The sequence below is a fragment of the Leopardus geoffroyi genome, chromosome A1 (assembly GCF_018350155.1).
Source record: "Leopardus geoffroyi isolate Oge1 chromosome A1, O.geoffroyi_Oge1_pat1.0, whole genome shotgun sequence".
Classification (NCBI taxonomy): domain Eukaryota; kingdom Metazoa; phylum Chordata; class Mammalia; order Carnivora; family Felidae; genus Leopardus; species Leopardus geoffroyi.
Window position 1 is genome coordinate 223,757,056 of NC_059326.1, and position 25,360 is coordinate 223,782,415.

General features: G+C 35.7%; 1 protein-coding gene across 7 annotated transcripts in view; it reads left to right on the plus strand.

Moving 5' to 3' along the window:
* CDH18 (cadherin 18) overlaps nucleotides 1–25,360 on the plus strand; it is a 1,006,396-nt gene that overhangs the window by 864,533 nt on the left and 116,503 nt on the right. For 6 of the 7 annotated variants that reach the window (XR_006702407.1, XM_045441405.1, XM_045441423.1 and 3 more), the window contains one exon: nucleotides 22,471–22,638. The exons of the other annotated variant lie outside the window; for it this stretch is intronic. Coding sequence is in view for 5 of the 6 variants with exons in the window: in XM_045441405.1 (XP_045297361.1) it covers nucleotides 22,471–22,638 (168 nt within the window). In the remaining variant the exon portion in view is untranslated. The remainder of the gene's footprint in view (nucleotides 1–22,470; nucleotides 22,639–25,360) is intronic. 7 annotated transcript variants of the gene reach the window in all.

Sequence of the window (25,360 nt, forward strand, 5' to 3'; positions counted from 1 at the left end):
GAGTGATTTTATGTTTTTATTTTTTAAATGTTTATCTGAGAGAGAGAGAGAGAGAGAGAGAGAGAGAGACTGGGAGTGAGCAGGGGTGGGGGAGGGGCAGCAGAGAGGGAGACATGGAACTCAACGCGAGCTCCAGGCTCCCCACTGTCAGCACAGAGGCTGATGCTGGGCTTTAACTCACAAACTGTGAGCTCATGACCTGAGCCAAAGTCAGACACTTAACCTACTGAGCCACCCAGGCATCATTCTCTGAGTGATTTTAAATATGTTATTGGATGATTGCTATCTGTATTTCTTCAATACTTCAAAAAAACAATATTATCTTGTCTTCATTTTTTATGAGTAAAATGTAAGTTCCTTAGATACTTTATAAGTCCATCAACAAAGCTCTGAATGCTGTTGTGGTATATTGTAAAGTGTCTTGACCCAGCCTATAATCTGAAAATAGCCTCAGAGTTTGAGAAATGACTGGTTGGTTCAGTGACCTCGCTAAAGTTCCCATAAAGGAGATATTAAGAAGTAATATATATATATATATATATTAATATATTAAATCAAGGCTTGAGTAAACAAATTTCTATTATAAATAAAAACAAACATTGACAATATATAATCATTTTGGACCTCAAGTAACATAAAGAAGGAGTAAAATAAAAGAGTTATGCTCATGTGTATTACTCTGTTTCTTCTAAATTAACTGAGAATACCTGAAAATCCCAACTAGATATACTGTCTCAATTATCTATACACATTAAGTATCTCAGGCTTACCTGTGCTCACATTTGGTGCCCTCTCTTTAGTTAATTCCTTTTAGAATTATTTCTGGAAGGGAAATCAAAGCAAGATGTGTAAACTCTTGCCTAGTGAGCTCATGCTGTAACTTTGATGAATGGTACTTGAATCAGTGGAAAGACATTTATAGGTTCTCTGGAACCCTAAGAGTGAACAGTATTAAAATAAGCAGCAAAAGGTGCTAAATCAACAAAAGTGATATGATTTCTGGGTTTGTTTTAATAGAAAAAGTCTCTGAATAACTAAATCAATGCCCCATTTAGTATTTCTTCCTCAGCCATCATTTGCCAGGTTAATTGCCTCCCTAGTTCAATCCTTGTTCCATATCCTTTTCTGATTATATCTTGCTCTCTAATATAAATCACTCTTCAAATGTTAAATAATTCTGTACAGAGAATTCCCAAATATTTTCAGGGAACCAGATCTTTGTATTCAGTCTGGAGTACATTACATTGATTAATGCGGTATTTTCTGCTTTCTTCCTAGGCTGCCTTAGGTGCTTAGTTCTTTTTTTTCCCCCCACCTTGTCCCCCTACTAAGAAACAAAATGAAAAGCTGGTGAATGGCAAGTTATTGGTTGAAGAAAGATCTTGAGATGATAAATAGAAAGTGGCTACTCCAAACTGTAGGATCCTGGTCCACCTTACACCCTGGAAGCATTCTTAGCTGCAAAAACAAAACAAAACACATAAACATGCACAAGCCAAAAAGCAAACAAACCAACCAACCAACCAAACAACAACAACAATAAAACAATGGATTCCTCCTAACCGTGTATGCTATTTAATGGAATACAGAAAGCTACAATAGGGCAGAGTCTATATATAGTAATTCTAGTTGGCAGGTTTCATGTAGGATATAGCTTGACAATGGAAGAGCCACTTTGATAACTAATACATGAATGGCAGCAGTGGGATTATAGATGGATTGTTTAAATCAGGAATTTTAAAAAATAATAAAAAAATAATCTACTCCTCTCCTTCTTAAATTAGCTTTTTTACCGTAATTTTTTTCTTCCACTTTTGGGACGTGTTGTCTACTTTTCTAAGAGTCTCTAAATGATCCCTATATTGTGCAAAAATCCCCCAAATATGGTTGAGGAAAATTCAGTGTAGTCCAGCTGTTTTCATACTTTTGTTTAAACCAGACTCATATCTTGCTAACATAAAGGAGTAACTCTGCTAATTCTGTCCATCCAATAGTCATATGTATAGAAGAAACAGAACAATATTATATTCAGTTAAAAGTCTTTTATTGTTTTATATGCATTAAAATTAGATGCACTGATTTTTTATCTCACTTGCCTGTTTTTTCATAAAATATTTTATTTTCTGTCCTGATTATTAAAATTTTAGTATACAATGAAAGGAATGAAGACTCAATAGAGAGCAATTTAGGCCATCAATTGTATTAAGTGGCACTCTCTTCATTATGTTGGGCAAGAGTGAGTTTATATCTATTCATCTCTTTATAACTATCATTATTATCCTGACTTGCCAACCCAGACCTTTCTACTGAATGCATTCAACTACTCATCAGTCTTTTTCACATAGATAGCTTTTAAGCACATAAAAGTCAATATAGCCATGAATTAACACTCTCTTCACTGATCTTTATATTCTACTTCTAATCTTGTAGAGAGATTTGTCACTGACCCCATTCCTTAAGCCAACTAATCAAGAGACATTTGAATCACTCCCCTTCCCTTCTACCCTACATCCAGTCAGTTGTCTTGTCCTTAAAAATTTATGCCAAATTGTCTCACATATTCTTTTCTTCATTTCATACCTATGGTTGAGTTTAGATCTGACTGCCATGTTTCCCATTATGGTGTCCCTGATTTCCATTCATTTCCTACACTGCTCAGATCACATCAGACTTGACTTAGTAACAGCATTTGTCACATTGGATTAGTTTCTGTTCCTTGAAATACTTTTCTAGGATGTTACATTCTCTTGGTTTCTTTTCTCAATGATTACTGGTTATGTTTTACTTCCATATTTTCTCCCAAACTCCCTGGCCTATTTGAATGTCTTCTGGACACTCATTCCTTTGCTAACCTCATCATGTTTAATGGCTTCAAGTACTATCTTTATGCTGACCACATTTATAAGGCTAGTCTGGACTGTTCCTCTGAACATGAACATTATGTGTGCCAAATGAACATCTCTGCCCCATGTCTTGGACCCATATCGCAGAGAAAGTCCAAAGTCAAATTCCTGAACTCCAACTACTCCCCACACAATGCTCTCACAGCTTTTTTTATTTAGTCCAAAAATCTTGGGTTATACTCCATTACTGTTTTGCTTTCCTATAACAAATCTATCCATCAGCAAACCCTGCCTTCAAGATATACCCCGTTTCCAACCATATCTCTTCACGTATATTTTAACTAACTTTATTGTAAATATCTCCTAACCTACCTCCTTAATTCCACCCTTCTTCCACAGTCTTTTCCCAACACAGCAGCTAAAACAGTCACATTAAAATAGATCAGATCATGTCATGCTTTTGTTCAAAGCCTCCAGTGGCTTCCCATCTCATTTATGGCTAGAGTTGAAGGCCTTACAATAATGTGCCAGTCTGTAAGTAATCTGACCCATCATGACATTCTGATTTCATCTCTTCTTGTTCTTTTTGCTTTAGAGATGCTGGCTTTGCAAATTTCCCTCCAATCAGCTAGAGAGCACCCACATTAAAGCATTTGTACATGTTACTCCTTTTGCCTGTAACTCTTTTCTGTCCTCTTTCAAGTCTATTTGTCCTTAGCAGTCAGTGGTGTGCTAGTAAATATTTAACAACCAGAGATATATATGCATTTATATAAGTACATATGTTTATTGCCATTTTACTGGTATGAAAGACATGAAACACCCAATTTACAGTTATAAAACATGCATTACACTTTATGGTAAATTCCACGTAGCCTATTGATTCTAACAGAATGCTTGTGTTGATTTTTTTTGTCAAACCATTGCATCCGTTCACCACCTATTGTTGTAACTCAACGGATATTGCCAGAATCTTAAAATAAATAATGCTAATTCAGCAAAGAAGTTGCTCAGGTCATTGACAAATAAGTTTGAGTGCTGGTTAATATTTTTTGTTTATATTAATGTGTAGTTAAAAGATGTCTGTATGTACTTCACTTTTTCATCAATTACATGAATAATTTTTCTAAGTTTTCCTTAAAATATTTCATCAACTTTTCATATATTCAAAATGTAATTGTTACACACGTGAGTTTAATATGCATTACTTTCTCAGGTCTAGGCAATCACTGAATCAGTAAATGGAACCTTGATTTAGTCGCGTTTGCTGAACTCCCTTGTGAAAATACTTACACTGCCAATGATTTTCAAATTACTGAGATGACACCACAGAATATGGAGTTGGGAAAGGATCAAAAGTATAACACCATTCTATAAAATTTCGACAATATAGATAAAATAGACGTAAATGACACCAAGAGCACAAATAATAGTAAAATATAGTCATTCAATTAGAAAGTGATGTTTTCAGTATTTATTATTTTTTTAAATACGATGTTGAATTGTAAATTTACTACTTAATTTTAATAATGGCTATATTTACTAACCAGCTTCTCAAATTCTTGAAATTTTAACAATCTGCTCCTGTGATCCAGTCCTAGCTAACTCCAACACACTGCTATTACAGTCCTCATTAAAACGGCAAGCCCAAACTAGATGCTTCACACACACCCCACCCTCCCAGCAATCAATACAACCTAATCTTCTACATATAATGTAGGTAATTATTTTGCTTAAAAATTTTTTTTTCACTAATCTGCCTTCTCTAGCATGTAAGCTTCATGAAGGCAGTGATTTTGTCTGTCTCTAATACAGGGCTGGATTCCAGTGGGCACTGTATAACTACTAGTTGGGGGAAGGACTGGCTTTATAGATAAAGGGATAAAAGAATCAGTCCAAAGCCACTCTTCATGCTCATATGCTTGTATGATCTCTAACATCAGATCTCTCAGGCTGGCATCAAAAAGGTGCTTCTCTATCTCCATCTTACTTGGGCATTGGACTCTTTTACATATCTTTTCATATCTTGTGTTCTTATCTTAGGGTGTCTTCACCAATCCCTTTTGGGTCAAACTATCTCTTATGGTTTTGCTTAAAGAATTTCACTAGTATAGACTCAAAGAACAGGCTTACATATTCCATATATATTTATTTTTTCTTGGCATGATCCGTTTTTTGTTTTTTTTTGTTTTGTTTTGTTTTGTTTTTGTTTGTTTGTTTTTTTGTTTTTTTGCTTAGTGTCATAGGTTGAATTGCCACACTCCGAAATTTATATGTTGGATTCCTAACCCTCAGCATGTGGCCTTATTTGGAAATAGATAGGGTCTTTACAGAAGTAGTCAAGTTAAATTGGGGTCTTAGGATGGTCCGTGATACAGTATTAGTAATATTCTTATGAAAAGGGAAGATTTGGACATAGAGATACTCTCACAGGAAACAGGATGTGACGATGCGGGAACAATGCCATGTGAGGATGAAAATGGCCATTTACAAGCTAACGAGAAAGGCCTAGAACAGATCTAGCATTCACAGACCTCAGAAGGAACTGACTCTATCAATACCTTGATTTCAGACTTTTAGCTTCTGTAACTGTGAAGCAGTTATTTGTTTGTTTATTTTTGAGAGAAAGCAAGAGTGAGTAGGAGTGGGGGGGACAGAGAGGGAGAGAGAGAGAATCCCAAGCAGGCTTGTGGAGCCCTATGTAGGGCTCAGTCTCACCAACTGTGAGGTCACAACCTGAGCCAAAATCAAGAGTTGGACTCTTAACTGACTGAATCACCCAGGTGCCCCAGTAAATTTTTGTTTTTAAGCTTCCCAGCTTGTGGCACCTTGTTGCAGCAGCCCTGGAAAATTTATACATTTAATATTCAAAGGAGGTAAATTAAATTTAGTAGGTTTATTTGTTTTATATCTTGTCTAGTATTATTCTAAATTCAAAACTTGATGCTCCGATGCATTTCCATGGGTTTTAAAGCACTCTACTCTTTCAGCTAATATTCGTTAAGGACAGCTATGGGTTGGGGATTGTTTTAAGTAATGAGGGCACAGCAACGAAAACACAAGGAATAAAAATCCTCGCCCTGTGAAGCTTTTATTCTAGTGGAAAAGGACACATTGTTGTCAAAATTAATAAGTAAGTTAGTATAAAAATAAGTAAATGAGAGCAATGGCAATACAAAACAGAAGTGAGTAAAATTGAGGAAGACAGGACAAATGAAGTCTTCGGAAAACATAGGGATAGTACTCTGTGGCCAGTTTGCTGATGGAAAGATGAGAGTGTACGTTATTCAATGGATTTGGCAACAAGGGAACTAACTCTTAAAAGTGAGATCACATGAGCATTTTCAGTGTAATATACAGCTTCTATAAAGACGTGGAGAGTTTCCACTAGAAATTAGGGGAAGCAAAGTAAGGTTACTGTTTGGTAAAAACAGATGCGTGATGCTGAGTCTCCTTTGAGGAAGGACTTGCAGCCAGGCTGGGGAGTGTGATCCACACCCTACTGCCAGCTGTCAGCTCCTTCAAGATCTATCTCAAGTGCTGATAGACACCTTGCTGAAGTTATGTCTTTCCAGGACAACCCTCATCTAGTGACTGAGTGAGATGGGTTGTATAAAGGCTGGATGTATAAAAAGACTGGACCCTCAGGCAATACATCCCTGCCACATTAGCCTAAATGTTGTTAGATGTGCATCCCAGACTAATATCATCCTCTGTCCTTTTGTGTTCCCTCTCCATCCTTCACCGTTGATCCCTAACAAATACCCTGTGCCCAAATCCTTAGTCACTATTTTCTATTATATATAGATAACTCCTTTCACAGATTTGGCTACAAGAACTTGCATAAATTCAGGTTCTGTATACTTTTTTTTTTTTAGATGACAGTCATTATATAGCATGTGTTATGCAAAGATTAAAGAGGTGTTTGCACCTTTCACAGAACAAATATAGAGAGCTCTAAGAATTCCAATACCTGTTAGCTTTCACTAATCTACCAGTTTATGATCTTATGCTCACTGGAGAAATAGAATAAAAGTTAACTTTTGGTGGAAACTTTCTATTTTAGCTGTCTGAGTTTACTATTTGGTTGTTCATATCTGTACCCAACATATCCAGGATACTATCTTTTAATTGTTGTTATTGTTGTTTTTTTCCTACTGTTGAGCAGACTCTCAATAAATCTATCTTATTAACCCAAGTTCCTCGTTTGAGCAACATGTCAAATTATCTAGTATTCTCAGCAATCAACAGCATGACATATCTATCACTTTTTAATCATTGCTTCCTTTTCCATGGTTGCAATTTCACCCATCAACAACATATTACTCCATGAATCCAAATATTAGGAAAACACAGTAAAATTGTATAGCCAGAGAGAATAAAACAAATGTTTAATGTTCGCTCCTTAGCTACATTTTCTTGCCTAGGAATCCCTTCCTAGAAAAATATTCACATACTGACTAAAAGCCCCACTCTACAAATCCTATAAGAAATATCTTTCCAGCCTCATCTTTCATGTGTTCAGGACTTTCTGTTTACTCTCTTTATCAAAAGACCAAATATCTGTTCACATACTGATGGATTCAGCTTCCATGCCTCAAGTAATCAAAAAAGTAATAAATCCTATATCATTTTTTCTGTCACACAGTAAAAACAACAGCATTTTGCATTTACATAATTCAAGCACTCAAGTATTTTGTGACTACCATTTAAATTAGAGTGTGATACCCACCCTGCTATGGTGTACATTGTGTTACTATCCTTTAGCTTCTAGTGAAACATGTTACCAGATTATTAACTTTCTACATCACTTACATCTAGTAGATGGTAAGAGTACACCCTGGCTACTATTATTGCTCACTTAAACCATTCAAGAATGTGGACAGATGAGGCTTTCATACATGAGGAAACTTCTTTCCCAGGAATAAGATTCTTTCTATAAAACATTCATGTTTCTTTGAGTTACTTAATGTTCCTATTACTTTATGTGACTCACCTCTGTGCTTGAAAGGGATATTCATAACTTGTTTCCCAATTCGCATGATCCTACCATATTGCCTCTCAGTGATACTGGAGCCACAATGGGTACTCATCGATTACTAATTAATAATAAATTTGTCTATAAATTAATGAAAATTAGACATATACAATTGAATTCCTAGTCAAGTTTACACAATCCTTCTAATATCTTCCTCCAAATACTGTCAAACATGTTACCCTCTTACCATTCTTAAATTTGCAGAAAAATGTAGGCAGTGGCATGGTTGCATGATTAATTTGTTGTATTTTTACATTAGACTTATATTTAAAAGATCAAAAGCAATGAGAATTCATGGCCATGTTTGAAGGCCAAGGGGTTAGTTTACTATATTCTAAAATTACATTTGCAGTTTTCTTGTGTTGCTTCTTGAATATACTTTAATCTCCTGACAACATTCTTTAACTTTTATTCTCAAAACTTCAGTCACTGGAATTGTCCACCAGTACCTTAACAATTCAGTGTTAGATTATGTGCCAAAAGAAATAAACATATAAATATGTATACCCTTGAAATCCTAAAGTAATTTTAGTGATTGGATATATGAATTTGCTTCCGTATTGCATATGTGTTATATGTGACATATATAAAATGTGTTTATAATATATGTGCATACATACATATTCATACATATGGAATGCATAATGTGATAAACACCTTATTGAAAATGAAATGCCTTTTTGTTTTTTATTTTATTTTTTAATGTTTATTTTTTTGAGACAGAGAGAGAGAGAGAGAGAGAGAGAGAGAGAGAGAGAGCACAAGCAGGGGAGAGGCAGAGAGAGGTGGAGACACAGAATCCGAAGCAAGCTCCAGGCTCTGAGCTGTCAGCAAAGAGCCTGATGCGGGGCTTGAACCCACCATCCAAGAGATCATGACCTGAGCCAAAGTCAGACGCTCAACCTACTGAGACACCCAGGCACCCCAACAATGCCTTCTTAAATTATTAGAGTATGATATAGTGAATCATAAAATAAAACCATACTCCTAAAAGAAAATAAAACTTTCTTTTAAAAATCAAGAAGCAGATAGTGTAATACTTAAATTGGTATTATAGAGAAATCATCAATTTTGAGTTACTTATGGACCTATGTTCTCAACTATACCCTTACTAATAGAACTAGACATTGGTATATATGTTTATATTTATAAAGCAATGTTTTAGTGTTTTTCTTAATTAATGGTTTCAAATATAGTTAGCAAATATTTCACATTTTTCAATATAGTAATATTAAATATTCTTTCTTAAATGGTAACTACAACCAAAAAAAAATCCTATATAAAGAATCTTACATTTTTAAATGAGTTTTAAGCATCATAAATAAAAACTAAAGAAAAAAATAAATAAATTATGGAGAAAGTAAGAAGCAGAAAAAAAAAAACTATGCCAACGTTTCAATAGGCATAATATATCTACGTGATAAACTTAATATTTCTTATTTGTATATGCATTTTGAGGCCATCAATTTTTTAGAAATTATGTGAACAAGTATTTTGGAATAATCATACTTAAGTACTTCTGGATTTCTTTTTAATTATTATTTCATTATTATTTTCCCCAAAAATGCATTTCTATGGAAGGTAGAGTATTTCTACAAACATTCAATATTTAGTAATAAAATATTTTTATCTAATATTTTAAGACTTTGAAATTATGTTTCCAATTTCTTGATTAAAAAATCTCTTAAAAGGGATACCTGAATGGCTCAGTCAGTTGAGTCGTTCGACTCTTGATTATGTCTCAGGTCATGATCCCAGGCTTGTGGGATTGAGCCCCTCTTGGGACTCCACACGGAGCATGAAGTCTGCTTAAAATTCTCTCTCTTTCTCCCTCTGCCCCTCTCCCCCACTCACACTCACGCCCTCTCTCTCAAATAAAATAAAATAATAAAAATAATGCATAAAGTCTCATAAATATCATAAATAATATTATTCTCCATAGCATGCACATCTCCAGATGATAAGAATCTTAAAACTTCATTATTTATAGAAATTATATGTCATGTGTTCAATGCATATCAATTATATGGAGGTCAGTTTCTTTTTATCTTTCAAATACAATTTTTACCTGGACCAATAGAATATATCTATATGCACCGTAGCAGAAATATTTGAAATGTGTGTGTTTATGTATATGTATGTTTATATGCACTCCAACTCTGGAGAGAAGGTTTGGGTGGGTAGGTGGAAGAGAGAGAAAAGAAAGGAAGAAAAAATAATATTGAGGAAATACATAGTCTTGATTTAATAATGTTGGGGTAGATCTAGAATGCCAACTATGAGTAATAAATGTTTGTGCATGTATTATATGTGTGTGCATTTGTGTGCATATATATTTGTGTGTGTGTGTGTGTGTGCGCGCGTGTGTGTGTATTCCAAATTTGAATGCCATTGCTGTGTAGCAAATTACCCCCAAACCCGGAGTTTTCAAAACAACAGTGATTTTGGAAATCAGGAAGTTTAGCAGGGCTTGTCTGAGTAATTATTTGATCCATGTGACATTGGTCCCGTTACTTGGTGGCATTCAGTTGATACCTGGACTTGTATGGATGTGTAAAGATGTGTCTACTCATGTGCCTAGTGCCTCAGTGAGAAAATCTGGAGGAGCTCAGATGGATCTGTTGCCCTTTCTATCTCAGTGCTCTCTCAGGCTGGGTAGCTAGACTACTTACATGACAGCATATGGCTCTCAAAGACCAAGGGAGAAGTTTCCAGTACTTTTAAGTCCAGGGCATAAAATGCAATAATGTGACTTCCATTGTACTGCATTCATCAAATCAATCATAGTTCAGCCCTGATTAGCAGTATTGGTATTTGATTCCCTGCAAAAAGAATATAAACAGGTAATGGCCTCTTGGAGCAAGATGAATCTTTCCTTTCTAAGTTGACCACTCTTCCTTCTATTGTCCAAAAGACTCAATCCTTAGCTTTTGGAGTCACATCTTTCAGTTACCCAAAATTACCCGCTATTTGTCTGACATCTTCTTGCCATTATTCAGAACTTGGATTCCAATGCTATCAGAATCCGGCCAGGGCAAGGCAACCAGACATTGTTTCTGAAACACATTGTCAAGATGCAGACATATTCCCAAAATCCATTTCAGCCTCTTTGCAGCATTTTCTCTGATTTACTCAAAAGAAATCAGATAATCATAGGGAAGTGATTGTGACAGCAGACTCTGAATTCTAATTGTACGGACTTAATGTTGGCTATCTCAAACCTGCCTGTCCTTGGGCAGTTTTCTTATCCTTTCTACTCTTATAATCCTTTTTTTAATGGGATAATATGAATAACTTCCATAGGCATTTGATGTGAGAATCTAGTGTGATGATCAACATAAAGTATTATTCATAATGCTTGATAAATACTTAATAACTGCCTGTAGTTCCATCATTATCGTCATCATCACCATTGCAATTTATTCCCAGATAGTTTTTTTTAAAGTCCATAGTTTATTTTATCCATATAGTGCTGTCTCATTATATTTTTGATGAATGGGGTAGTCATGCTGAAAGCCTGAAAATATATAAACTATTTGGCTTTCACAAATGCCCTGGCAGCCCTGTGATTTTATTGGTATGGTTATTAAATATATTAACTAGCAAGACTGATCTTTTGAAGTTATAGATCACATTGAAAGACCAATAACAGATATAAAAATAAATAAAATAGGAAAAAAGAAAAAGTCAAAATCATTCAAAATGAGAAGTATCTTTGATGATAGATCAATATAACTATATTCTCCTTAAATCTGTCTGATTTATGACTCTAAATCCACAGAGATGGTAACACTTACTTTTGTATGATGTTCCTCTCTCTTTTCTCTCTGCCTTTCTCCCTCCTCCCACCCTCTCTTTTGTCACTCTTTCAAAACAGGTCAAGCCTCTCTTGTAGACGCCACAGGTTAATTCTTTGAAATAATGTCACTGTAGTGTTAGGATTTTAATGTCAGGAAGTCCTGGGTTATATTTAAAGTTTTGTAAGTTTCTGGTCTAGGGACAATTTTTTTAAGCTTTGAGCTTTTCCTCTCATAAAGTGTATGGGGAAAATATATGAGATATATATACCTGAAAGGAGAACCTAAGTCCGTACTCAAAACTCGTGAATTCTTCCTCCTTTTATCCTCAGGAGAAATAAAATGCTTCACCATCAATTTTCATGGTAGGAAGAGAAAAAATATAGAGGAGGAAAATTGAATCTTCCTACTAAAGCATAAAAATGTCTTCCTTCATGAATTTATGGTTGTTAATTCCATGAGTCATAGCTGGAGGTTAAATATGTCGAGGGGTTTTGTTTTTGTTTTAATTCTAGGATGCCAGTGTTTAATATAATACATATTTTTTCTTTAAAAATGAAATCAGTTATATAACAAAAATGGAAATAAATATCTGAAGTTAATCTGTTACCCACTGACACTTTAGAGTCTCAAATATGGGAAATGTAGCTCTAGAGATAACCTTGCATCTGCTCAGCCATAGCTAGTAGTAATAACATCTGACAAGTAGTGAAGCTTAGTCAGTCTTGACTTTACAGGGACAGCAACAAAGCTATTCAAACCACCAATCCCATGAGGAACAAAACAGAGAAACAGAGTATTTGAATCACTGAGAACGTAATCCCTACCATTCTCTTATGATCATTTTCCAATGAATCCAATCTCTATAGCTATATACATTCAAAATCCTTTGTTCATGTCAGATGACCATGTAAGATGAACACACCTTCTTTACAAGGCGATCCTACTTCTACATTTACCCTTCCATAACCTACAGACATTCCATTCTGCCATAAAGTACTCTTTGGTCCATACTCATCCATTTTGATAACTATGACCTCTGAAATCTGGATTTTGTTTCTCACTTAATGAAATACACTTTCTGTATTACGTAACTTTACAGATTTGGATACCTATTTCCCTATCAGTACATACCCTAATCATAACATTCTAATATCATAAGCTCTGTCTTATATGTGTCTGGATCCCACATTTTAAACAGAGCAGAAACATATTCAGCATATATTGAATTGGTGATGAGTGAAGAAAATAGATTGCTGGAACTGTGTTGTTAATGGATACATATAGATTCAATGTCAATGAAGACAAGACATTATGGAAGCCACATTATCCTTACAAAGTCAGAAGGGGAAATACAGAATATGTAGCAGTACATGATATACTAAATATTGAAACAAACAGCAGTCAAATAGCTAACATAAAGAATCTTCCAGATACCTAGAACACTACAGTAAGGAAGTTGGAAAGATGAATTATTACTACCAAGATTTTAAGTGTCATCATGTAAAAGATGACTAATGAAACTTCTAAACATTTCTAAATGTCTCAGTTCATTTTTTTTAAAGAAACAGATATTCCAATGAAATAATGAGCATCTTGAGGACAGATATGTTGTCTTCTGAACTCTAAGTGAATATCTCAAATTTGATCATTCATGAGAATCACAGAAGGAACTTGCCACAAATACTGATCTTTGGGCCCACTTCCTGGGATTCTAATTAAGTAGATCAAAGGTGGCTTCCTTAAGGTTGCATGATAATTGGCATTCCATGTAATTCTGTTACTAAGTGCACTTGTACCACATTCAGGAAACAGTGGGACTCCAGTATATTTTAATATACATTAAGTAATGATATAATAGACTTCAAAATAATGAGTCATCAATTGAACAAATTAAGAAAACATACTTTCGAGTTCAAGTGCATAAGGTAATTTAGACATGGAAGAAAACGTGTTTCTCTTATAAGTGCAAATACATACCTTAGGTGTTTCTGTATGGATTTGAATGTGTATGCTGGTTTATTTGTTCTAACTTGTAGGAATTTTATTTTTCAGTCTTGTGTAGTATTATCTAATGAACTAGATTTGTACATTTCCATCATAAGTTCTTTATAGTGGATAAAAATGCAAGAAAACATTTTGGAGAATATATTGTTATATAGGAATATCCTCAGTCAGGGAACAAAAACATATGGTAGGCCAGTGAGTCGGGTTCAACACCTAATGCTTATAACCACAGATGAGTTTTCAATGTTATGAACTTGTATTCAGCAGAGAGTAATTCCCAGTTACAGACCCCTACATATCATGGTGATTGGGAAGCAGTAGTCAGAAGGTAATTTGCAGGCAGTGGGGCACCTGCAATCGTTTACCAGGAAGCTAATAAGAAACAAAACAAAATGATACAAGGGTAATCATATCCTGTCGATTCAACCCAGGATCACAAGAGAATAAGAGGCAACATTTCCAGTTAAAATTTTTGAAGTAAACATTGCTAGTGAAGCTTATCCAACAAACATTCAGAATATGCCATTGCCAGTTGCCTAGCATGCATTGGAAGGACAGAGCTTACTTTAAAATAATCAAACAATGAAATAATTTTAGGTAATGTAGCTGCTCTGTATTTTTTCTTTAAAAATTTACTTAAAGGCCATGTTGTAGATAAGTATGTCCATATTAAGTTTATGTGGAAGGCAAAAGTAAGTTACAGTACAATCACCAGGTAGATGGATACATCACAGAAAAAGCCAAACAAACAAATATGATTTCTTACTTGGAATGTGTAAATATAGTTTATCCGAGCCTTGCATAAGAGCGTAACCTTCACGGTTTTGAAAAATAAACATTACCATTGCATATTATTTGTCGTCTGTGTGCATGTATGTATTCCCATATGTATATTCATTTATTGGCAATGCAAGATGGAGATAAAAAGTAAAGAAATGTGTAAATACATAATGGTAGCACTTCATCTTTTGAGTTTTGTCTTTTCAAAGTGGCCTGGACCCACATGCATTGGACTCACCTGAGGGGCTTGTGATGGCTGTTGGGCATGGTCAGTGAGAGGATGGCACCTCCAGTTGACCCACAAGCTGAACCCAGGCAATCAGAGGTTCCTCACTCTCTCTTTGTCCTTGGAATAGGCTTTCCACCCACCGTTCCCAGAGTGGAAACAGTTTTTAAGAAAGCAGCTTTGAGAGAGTAGTGTGTTGTTGAGACTATCTAGACCATATATGTGACTGAACCCAGCTAAGGCCTCTATATAAACTTTTAGAAAAATTACTGGTGGGTGGGTATGGAGATACATTCATCCTACAGTTTGCCCAGATGAGTCTTATATGTAAGTTCCTTTGATTATTAAAAATGCCACCTTCTGGGATGCCTGGGTGGCTCAGTTGGTTGACTGTGGACTCGTTTTCTGCTCACATCATGGTCTCATGGTTCATGGGATTGAACCCACATTGGGCTCCATGCTGACAGCGTAGAGCCTGCTTGGGATTCTCTCTCTCTCCTTTCTCTTTGCCCATCCCCTCAACTAATTTGTGTGACCCTCCCCCCAATAAAATAAATGAGCATTAAAAAAATAAACAAAAACAAACATATCTGCCACCTACCTGTTTGGAATGTTCTGCCTCTTTCTTTGGTCTCCCTGTTTGAGGCCCAATTTCTTAAATCATTGATGGAATGAATATTTGTGTACTTCCCCCCACCCCAATTCATTATGTTGAAATTCTAGCTCCCAATAGGGGCCCCTGGGTGGCTTAGTCAGTTGAGCATCAAACTTTGGCTCAGGTCATGATCTCACAGTTTATGGATTCCAGCCCCACGTTGGGCTCTGTGCTGACAGCTCAGAGCCTGGAGCCTGCTTAGAATTCTGTGTTTCCCTCTCTCTCTGCCCCTCCCCTACTCTCTCTCTCTCTCTCTCCCTCTCAAAAATAAATATTAAAAATTTTTTTAAGGTAATTAGTTTTAGATTAGGTCATGAGAGTGGGGCCCTCAAGACAGGATTAGTGGATTTATAAGAAGTCGAAGAGAGCAATCTTTCTCTTTTTCTTTCTCCCTGTGCACAAACTGAGGGAAAGCCATAGGAAAACATAGTGAGAAGGCAGCTGCCTGCAAGCCAGGAAGAGAGCTCTCACCAGGAACCTGGCACCTTGATCTTCCCAGTCCCTAAAAAGTGTGTGAAATAAGTCTCTATGGCTAAAGCAAGTGAGTCTATGGTATCTTTTCAGGGCAGCCTAAGCACAAGAATGCAGTAGTCAATTAGAGCTGTAAGTAGGCCAGACCCACTCCAAATCACTAAATCAGAGACCCTAGGGCCTGGGTCCAAGGCAATCTCAAGAGAGTATTGAATCAGAGTCAAGTTTGAAAGCCACTAGCAATATTGTAAAAATGAAGCTAACTGAATAAATGATCACCCACACTAGTACACTGTTTAGAATGAAAGGGAGTGCTTTAATAGTTAAGCAAAGACAGGGATATTCTGAAAATGACTTGGGAAAACCAGCACATAAAATCCCTTTGAGTAGATAGCTTCACATTTAACTCATAAAGTAATTTTGCTTAATGTTTTCACTATTTTAAAATGTAGCATCATGAGAAAAGTGGAGCAAAATCAATATGTCTGTATGTACGTGTGTGTACGTGTGTGTACATGTGTGTATATGAGTGTAAGTACATGTGTGTATGTGTGCGTGTATGTGTACTTATTCAAAATATATATTTAATTCTGTAGAAAAGCCGGCTATTGTGCTAAGCATTGAGAATGGAAAGTAACTTATGATTACTCTTTAACTTGTTTTTCTTTTTCTTTTCATTTCTTTCCCAAATTATTGGGAAAGTATGTTTGCCATTTTTCCCTATCTTCTTTAAACATTGTTTATATTTGCTAGTAAATTTATCAAACCTCAATATTTATAAAAACAATTTAATACTGATTAAATATCTATGCAAATGATTACCAACATGGACAAAAGATTGTTCACCCATGATGGTAGAATTAATCTCTTAATAGATGGACAGAACAAGAAGAGTCCATGATAATTCTGGCTACTTGGAGTGTGTACAGAAGTCTTCTGCAGGGTGAGAGGGATCAAGGAGCAGGAAGGAACATTCAGATTTTGTTACAAGATCTTGTAATCTTGGATAAGGGATGTTAAAACTTTTTTGAACCAATACTATCCATCTGCAAGTAATCAGGTAATATGCTAGTATTTTAAACTATAAAATTAGAATGTGTTTTATATTGTTTAAACTTCCTCTGGAACAATTTGTGACACTTGCTTAAGAAATAATTCATTCAGGGGCGCCTGGGTAGCTCAATTGGTTAAGCATCTGGCTTCAGCTCAGGTCACAATCTCACCATCTGTGAGTTCAGGCCCCGCATCAGGCTCTGTGCTCGCGGCTCAGAGCCTGAAACCCACTTCGGATTCTGTGTCTCCCTCTCTCTGCCCCTCTCCTGCTCACGTTCTGCCTCTCTCTCTCTCTCAAAAATAAACATTTAAAAAATTTTAAATAAATAAATATTTCATTCAGTGATACCATTTATCATTTTACTACTGAAAAATGCACAATCTTATCACTTAGCTTAAATAAAAGCTATGCAGATTAGTAAAGAAGAAAAAAATTGATCTCAGTTCACAGATGACATAATTGTATATGTAGAAAATCCTGAGGAATCAACAACAACAAAATGTCCTGGAACCAATAAGCATTATAACAAGATTTCAGGATACAGGGTTATGTAAAAATAATTTTCTTATATACCAACAATGAAAAAGTGGAAAATGATTTTAAAACATAATGCCATTTAGGTTAGCTTCCTTCCAAAAGAAATACTTAGTAATAAATCTAACAAAGTAGATACAAAATTGTTATGAGTAAAACTACAAAATTAGGATGAAAGAAACAAAGAACTAAATAAATGGACAGATATTTCATGTTCCTTAATTGAAGACTCAATATTGTGAAGATGTCAATTCTTCCCAGTGATACCTGTAGCTGTGATGGAATGCCAATCCAAATCTCAGCAAGTTATTTCGTGGATATTGACAAACTGATTCTAAAGTTAATGTGTAGAGGCAAAGACCCAGAATAGTCAAGACAATATTTAAGAAGAAAAACAAAGTTGACAGACTGATACAATCTGACTTTAGGATTTACTACAAACTATAGTAATCAAGAGAGTGTGGTGTTGATGAAAAAATAGACAAACATAAATAGATCAGGATAGAAATTACAGAGGGGCACCTGGGTGGCTTAGTCGGTTGGGCATCTGACCAGCTCAGGTCATGATCTCACCGTTGGTGAGTTCAAGCCCCATGTCAGGCTCTGTGCCAACAGCTCAGAGCCTGAAGCCTTCTTCGGATTCTGTGTCTCCCTCTCTCTCTCTACAACTCCCCTGCTCACACTCTGTCTCTCTGTGTCTCTCAAAAATAAATAAAAATGTTTAAAAAATATTTTAAGAATAGAAATTCCAGAGATAGACCCCTGTACATATAGGCAACTGATCTCTGACAAAGGAGGAAAGATAATACAATGGAAGAAAATCATCTTTTCAGTAAATGGTTTGAGATGAATTGATATCATCTGCAGAAACAATAAAATGACATAGACATTACATCCTTAGAAAAAGTAACTCATGATGTATCAGAGACCTAAATATGAAACACAAAACTTTAAAATTCTTGCAAGTTGGAGGATGCCTCAGGGACTCGGTTGAGTGCCTGACTCTTGATTTCAGATCAGATCATGATTCAGGGTCGCAGGATTGAGCCCCATGTCGGGCTCTGAACTGAGCATGGAACCTGTTTAAGATTCTCTCTCTCTCCCTTTGCCTTTCTCCCCTGCTTGTGCTCTTTCTGTCTCTCTCTCTCTCTAAATAGATGATAGATAGATAGATAGATAGATAGATAGATAGATAGATAGATAAGTACAATTCCTACCTGGTAACATAGATGAAAACTAGGTGACCTTGGGTGTGGCAATGACTTTTTATATACAATACCAACATAGTGAACTGTGACAGAAACAATAATCTGGACTCCAAAAAAAAATTGTTTTCATTCTACACTGTGAAAGATATTGTGAAGAGAATGAGGAGATAAATCATGTCCCGGCAGAAAGTATTTACAAAACACAAATCTCATAAAGGACTGTTATATAAAATATACAACAAACTCTTAAAATTCAACAATAATAAAACAACTCAGCTTACAAAACGGACAAAAAACCTAACAGACATCTCACCAAATAAGACCTACTTATGGGAGTAAGAATTTGAAAAATGGTCCGACATCATCTGCCAGGGAAATAAATATGAAAACAAGACACTACTATACGCCTAATACAATGACCGAAATTTGGAACATTGACCAACAAATGTTGGTCAAGATATGAAGCCACAGGAACTCTCATTTACTGTTGTTAGGAATGCAAAATAATATAGCCACTTTGACAGTTTGACATTGTCTTACAAAACTAAACAGACTTTTACCATGTGATCCAGTAATTATGCTCCTTGATATTTACTCAAGGAGTTAAAAACTTATTTCCAAACAAAAGCCAGTAGACAGGTGTTTATAGCAGTTTCACTCATAATCACCAAAACTCAGAAACCACCAAGATGTCTGTTAGCAGGTGAACATATAACCAACTGCATACCCGAAGAATGCAGTATTATTTAGCACTAAAACAAAATGAGCTCTTAAGCCATGAAAAGACATGGAGAATCCTTAAATGTCTATTACCAAGTGAAGAAGACAATCTGAAAAGACCACCTACTATCAACTTTATGGAGAAGGCAAAATTACAGGGATAGTAAGGGCAAAATTACAGAAAGAGTAAAAAGATCAATGACTGCGAGGCATTGAAGGAAGGAGAGATGAATAGGTAGGTCCGAAAATATTTCAAGGCAGTAAAACTATAACTGAGGACTTTGGGTGATGATGATGTGTCAGTGTTGGTTAATCAATTATAGCAAATGCAGCATTCTAATTCAGGATGTCGGTAGTGGGAGAAAATGTGTGTTCGTGTGGCAAGGGAGGAATAAGGAGAGGGTAGACAGTAACTTCTCCATTTTGCTGTGGACCTAAATCTGCTCTAAAAAAGTCTATTTGGAAGGACAAAAGTTACTGTGCATTGGCGGCGTTCTAGGCTGCCCCACTTACGCGCATCTGGGCAATGTGTTAGAAAAAGATTACTGTATTCTACAGCAATTTCACAAGCATTCTCCATTTACCTATGTGCCCTTGGGGTAGGTCATAGCTAAGCACATCCACTGGAGCACCCTCAAGAGAACTCTGAGTTTCAGTGGGTTTGTAGGCAGTCATTTCTGGGAAGTATGTGTCAATTCTGGATACACTGTTTTCTTTCTATAAGCAAATGTGGCTGACAAGCTTCTTCTCATTTTCTGTCAGACACACCTATATTATAGAAGAAGGGATATAATGGGAATGGAATAAAATTATTGAAATGTGTACTCTAAAACAGGGGTTGGGCTGATTTCTCTTCTCTGATTCTCTTAAATGAATAACATTCAAATTGTGTAAATGTGTCGGGGCGCCTGGGTGGCTCTGTTGGTTAAGCATCTGACCTTTGATTGCGGCTCAGGTCATGAGTCTCAGGGTTCATGGGTCAAAGCCCCATGTTGGGCTCTGCACTGACAGTGTGGAGCCTGCATGGGATTCTCTCTCTCTCTCTCTCTCTCTCTCTCTCCTCTCAAATTGTGTAAATATATCTATCTTTCACTGTTTTTTTTTAATTTTTTTTAACATTTATTTATTTTTGAGACAGAGAGCTTGAACAGGGGAGGGTCAGAGAAAGATGGAGACACAGAATCTGAAACAGGATTCAGGCCCTGAGCTGTCAGCACAGAGCCCGACGCGGAGCTCGAACCCAGGGACCGCGAGATCATGACCTGAGCGGACGTCTGACGCTTAACCGACTGAGCCACCCAGGCGCCCCTATATCGTTCACTTTGCAATGATTGATTTTGCTATTATATTTTTATATCCAGCAAATGACACTTAAAGATTCCATTGTAAAAAATTATCCTTCTCAAACTTCTACACACCAGAGGAATGTCCCATTTATAACATATTCTTTTCAGAACAACATCTTTATTTTTTTCAAATATTAGAAAGTATATGTTTCTTTCATAAAATATTTTCATAAATTCTCAGCTTGTTCATTTCTGCATCGATTCAATTCCTTCTTATATAATTATCATACGTGATAACACATTGTTCTTTGTATTAAGGATGCTTGAGGCTTTTTCATATGCATGAATTAGATGAATCATTTATTACCATATTATTATAATTTTTTTTGATAAGAATAATTTTCATTTCTATTTAGCTCCAGGAAAATTTTCCTGAACTCCCTCAATTAAGAATTCACAAATATTGAAAGTTGTGGGATCACTTTTCCTGGTTTCTGAGGCTCTCCTCTCAAAGTCATTACACATATAATCAATTCAGTAAAACAACAAAAAAACCCTGCTGCAGTGTCGTATGTTCTGAACAACTGATTGACGGATCCTTTCCACCTTTGAAAGACTACTTTCAGTTTGAATTTACATACAACCCTGTGTTCTTTAATTACATCAACATATTGTCTGTAAAACTGTGTTAAACTCTATAGTGAGCAGTTTTTATAATTGCCACTGTCCTATGAATTATACTGCTAACTAATCATTGGTGTGATTGGTCAAAGCTATTGGTCCCTTCTCAAAACGAATATGATCCAAATATTTTTAGTAAAAGTAAAAAGGTGGTTGTTAAATGTTGTCTTATGCATGGAGTAGCAAATACATTTATATTTTTACATGCATATATAATATAAATGTAAATACATATCTATCTATCTATATACAAATATACTTGTTTATAATATAGCTCATCTACATGAGGACTTTTTTAATAATATAGTCAATAGTCCTTGGCCCTCTGGAAAATGTGTTTCCGTTTTAAATTTAAGGCTCTATCGACAAAGCTATCTAATTTGTGTGTGTGCACATGTACTTATGTGTCATACAAATGGAGATATAACACATAACATTTTTTATCTCTTTATTGAATCCAAGTAATACTTCACAAAAGACTACCTTTAATGTCTCCTTTGGCACTGTGAAATAAAGCCTGTGACTTTTACCTGTGATTTTTGGAATCCATGTCATTACTTTATTTTGCTTAGGTACTTAGATCTAGTTCTTATTGTAGCTGTCATTTCCTGATAAAAATAGTGAGTTTCTTCATCTTGATAAATGTTAAAATGACTCTTGTCTATAATCTTTGTTCAAGTATCCACAATTCTTCCATGTTTTCCACCATCCAACTTTGACAGCCCTGACAGGAAGCTATGTAAATTTTTCTCTAAAGAGGAAAATTAACCTCTTCTCAAATCATCTTAACTGACGTTTTTGAGGAGCACAACTTGTGAAATATTTAGTATTCCAGCCCAAGTACAAGCTTGGGCCACGGGGCTGTTCTGCAAGGCACCCCGAGGAACGCAAAAGAATGGGCATCTTAATTTACCACGAATAGAATGGTTTGAGACACGTGGTTGCCAATGAAGGGGTCAAATGAGGTGGTTTTCGTAACATGTTTAAGGTACTGTTTGTCTCGGAAGTGGCTTTCTCACGAAAGTATTTCATTTAAAAATGCACTTCTGAAAATATGCAGAAAAAAAGCTGGCTCTGTGGCTCAATGAAGCTATGGGGGAAAAACGATACATCTGTGCTACTTCTCATTTAATATATAATCTGTACTGTTTTGTTTAAAATATGTTACAGGAGTTATTAGAACTGCCTTACATAATATGGACAGAGAAGCCAGAGAACACTATTCAGTGGTCATTCAAGCCAAAGACATGGCTGGGCAAGTTGGAGGACTCTCAGGATCGACAACGGTCAACATCACCCTGACTGATGTCAATGACAACCCCCCACGGTTTCCTCAAAGTATGTACTTGTTTCTTATGATTTACATTCATCACTCTTCATATACGTAAAACAAAATTAAATACTTGCATATGTAATATCATGTCACTGTTCTCTTGAATGGGAATATTTTGTTTTTGTGCTGATTTCCTTTGTCTAAATAAGAGTAAGGAAATCACTCCACTTATTGTCTTCTGAACCTGGTGGTTAATTGTCACTGTGTTTAAAAAATATTGTTTCAGCTGGCATTACAGTTAAATATTAAAAGTGATACAGTGGTCCTGAGAAATGATATCTTGCATTTGCTAAAGCAGTTATGTATTACTAAGGCATATAGGGAGATATCCAAAATACATTCTGAGGTGAACATTCTACTCTTGCAAAATAAAATTGCATATGTGCTTTCTGTGACAGAAATTGAAAAAAAAATCTTCATGTTATACATGAATGTGCTACACACACACACACGCACACACACGCACACACACACACACACACACACACACACACACACACACACACAACACCCCGAAGCAAGGTGCGGCTAATTCAAGGTGGGCTCTCAGAGTAGAAGATGAACTTTGTGAATGGAGGGCACAAACTTTCAGACAATTCAGGGGGAGAAGATGTCAGTTCCGTGAGTGTGAAAAGAAATGGTGTTTATGACTTTCTCATAGTGGGAAAGAAATATTTTTCACTCTTTCTAATGTGGAAGAAACTGCGGATGACGTTTTATAGAATAATCTGTAATTTTCCTAAAAATCCTGTAGGGGTGCTATGCCCTTCTGATCCATGATGTTTAAAAACTATAATAAAGTAGATACGATGGTATGTCAACACAGGCTCTTCACAAGTATGTGTGAAATGCCTTCCCTCGCTGTGTCTCTTACTATTTCTCTCTGAACACTCTGGGCTAGCCACAGTTGAGCACTGCCTGTTCCCAAAACATCTTGCACATTCTTGATTCGACACAGAATTTTCCACACTCACATTTCTCTGTTTATAAGCTCTGTTAAAATTTTCTCTGAAGTCTGTTGCAGAATTAACAGTTAATAAATCCTTGTTTTCTGTTACATGACACTTTAATGTTTTATTTATTTCCATAGGTACTATGAGTCTAAGTAAGAATGATGCTTGAATTGTCTATGTAAATTTAAGTGTTCAGATCAGTGCCCAGCTCTTGATAGATGGTTATTAGATCAATGAGTGAATGAGTTGAATTTTAATATTTTGTCAAACTACCACTGTGAAAAGATATCCAAGTCAAGTACATAGGTAGAATCGATTTTAAAATATTGGTTCTAGAGATAGACTGTGTGACCTGATTCATTCGTGTGTCCTTTGCTCTATGAAGCAAGTAGGTTTAGAAGAAAATTAAAAATCATTGATAAGTCCACCTGGAATTAAATCACAAAATTAAATTTTAAATCATTTTACAAATTACATTGTATTGTTGTATTTATTTTATCACTTGGTCCATACAATGTTCATATATACATACAGCACTCTAAGACAACTGCTATTCTTTTATAGGATAAGGACACTGAGGTTCAAAGAATTTGTAATGTAATGAACAATAATGCCTAACTCAGTCGAACATAAACTTTATTATAGTTTACAACAACAACTCATCTATTTCAAGTAGATCCCACCATGACTATTTTAAAGATATATGTTAATATCATAGTTCCTAAAAGAATGAGACTTGAGTGATACACTATCAGAATTCAATAAATGCTTGGTCATGATACAAATAGCATCTCTCACACTTTCTCTGCCTCCTTCTCTCCCTCCTTCTCTCCATAAAATAATTTTTAAATTTACAAGCCCATTAAAATTGATTTTCAAAATAAACAGAAAATTGTAATTGTGATAAATATAGCATAATGATACATAATTTTATTTTTTAAAGTTTATTTATTTTGAGGAGGGGGTGCAGAGAGAGAGATGGACAGAGGATCCAAGCGGGCTCTGTGCTGACAGCAATGAGCCCAGTGTGGGGCTTGAACTCATGAACTGTGAGATCATGACCTGAGTCGAAGTCAGCAACTCAAATGACTGAACCACCCAGGCACCCCTTATTTTGATTAATAACAAGGTTATTGTTGAAATATCAGTTTATGATGAAAACAAGTATTTTATGTGACAAAGAAACAGAATACATGTATACTCTCTGAGTGAACTCAGTGTATCTATGGGGATCTCCCTTTCTTCAGTCAGTAACAGGTCTCAACCCTGTCACCCTGTGAGATGCACTTAGAGTTTAGAAACAGAGATGCTATATACCCAGAACCTCACACTCCGACTTGCTGAAGAGATTGTTTAATCTGTAATCCCCTCGCACTAAGCACAATGCTACTTTCAAAATTTTAGTGTCACCATAACAAGAGTAGCTTGCAGTAAATTATTTTTTAATTTACCTGTAATCATCATAAGTCATCAAATGGCTACCCATGTAATGGGAAACTCTGTAAATGCTTAGAGGAAAATGTGATATGTTATGAGGACTTGTGTTTATGAAGCACAAATCTTTATACAATTCAACTTATGTAAAGATTATATCCAGCCGTCAAATGGATCCAGTAATTTGCATCTCTTCAGATGTGTAACATTTTCACAGGTCTCCTTCTGATTTCTTTCTCACATCACCTGTCTCAAGGAGCCATTGTTCTTACACCAGTACTGTGATCCACTCTGGTATAAACACCTGCACACAAAACTTTGCAAAAATATTCCTTCAAAG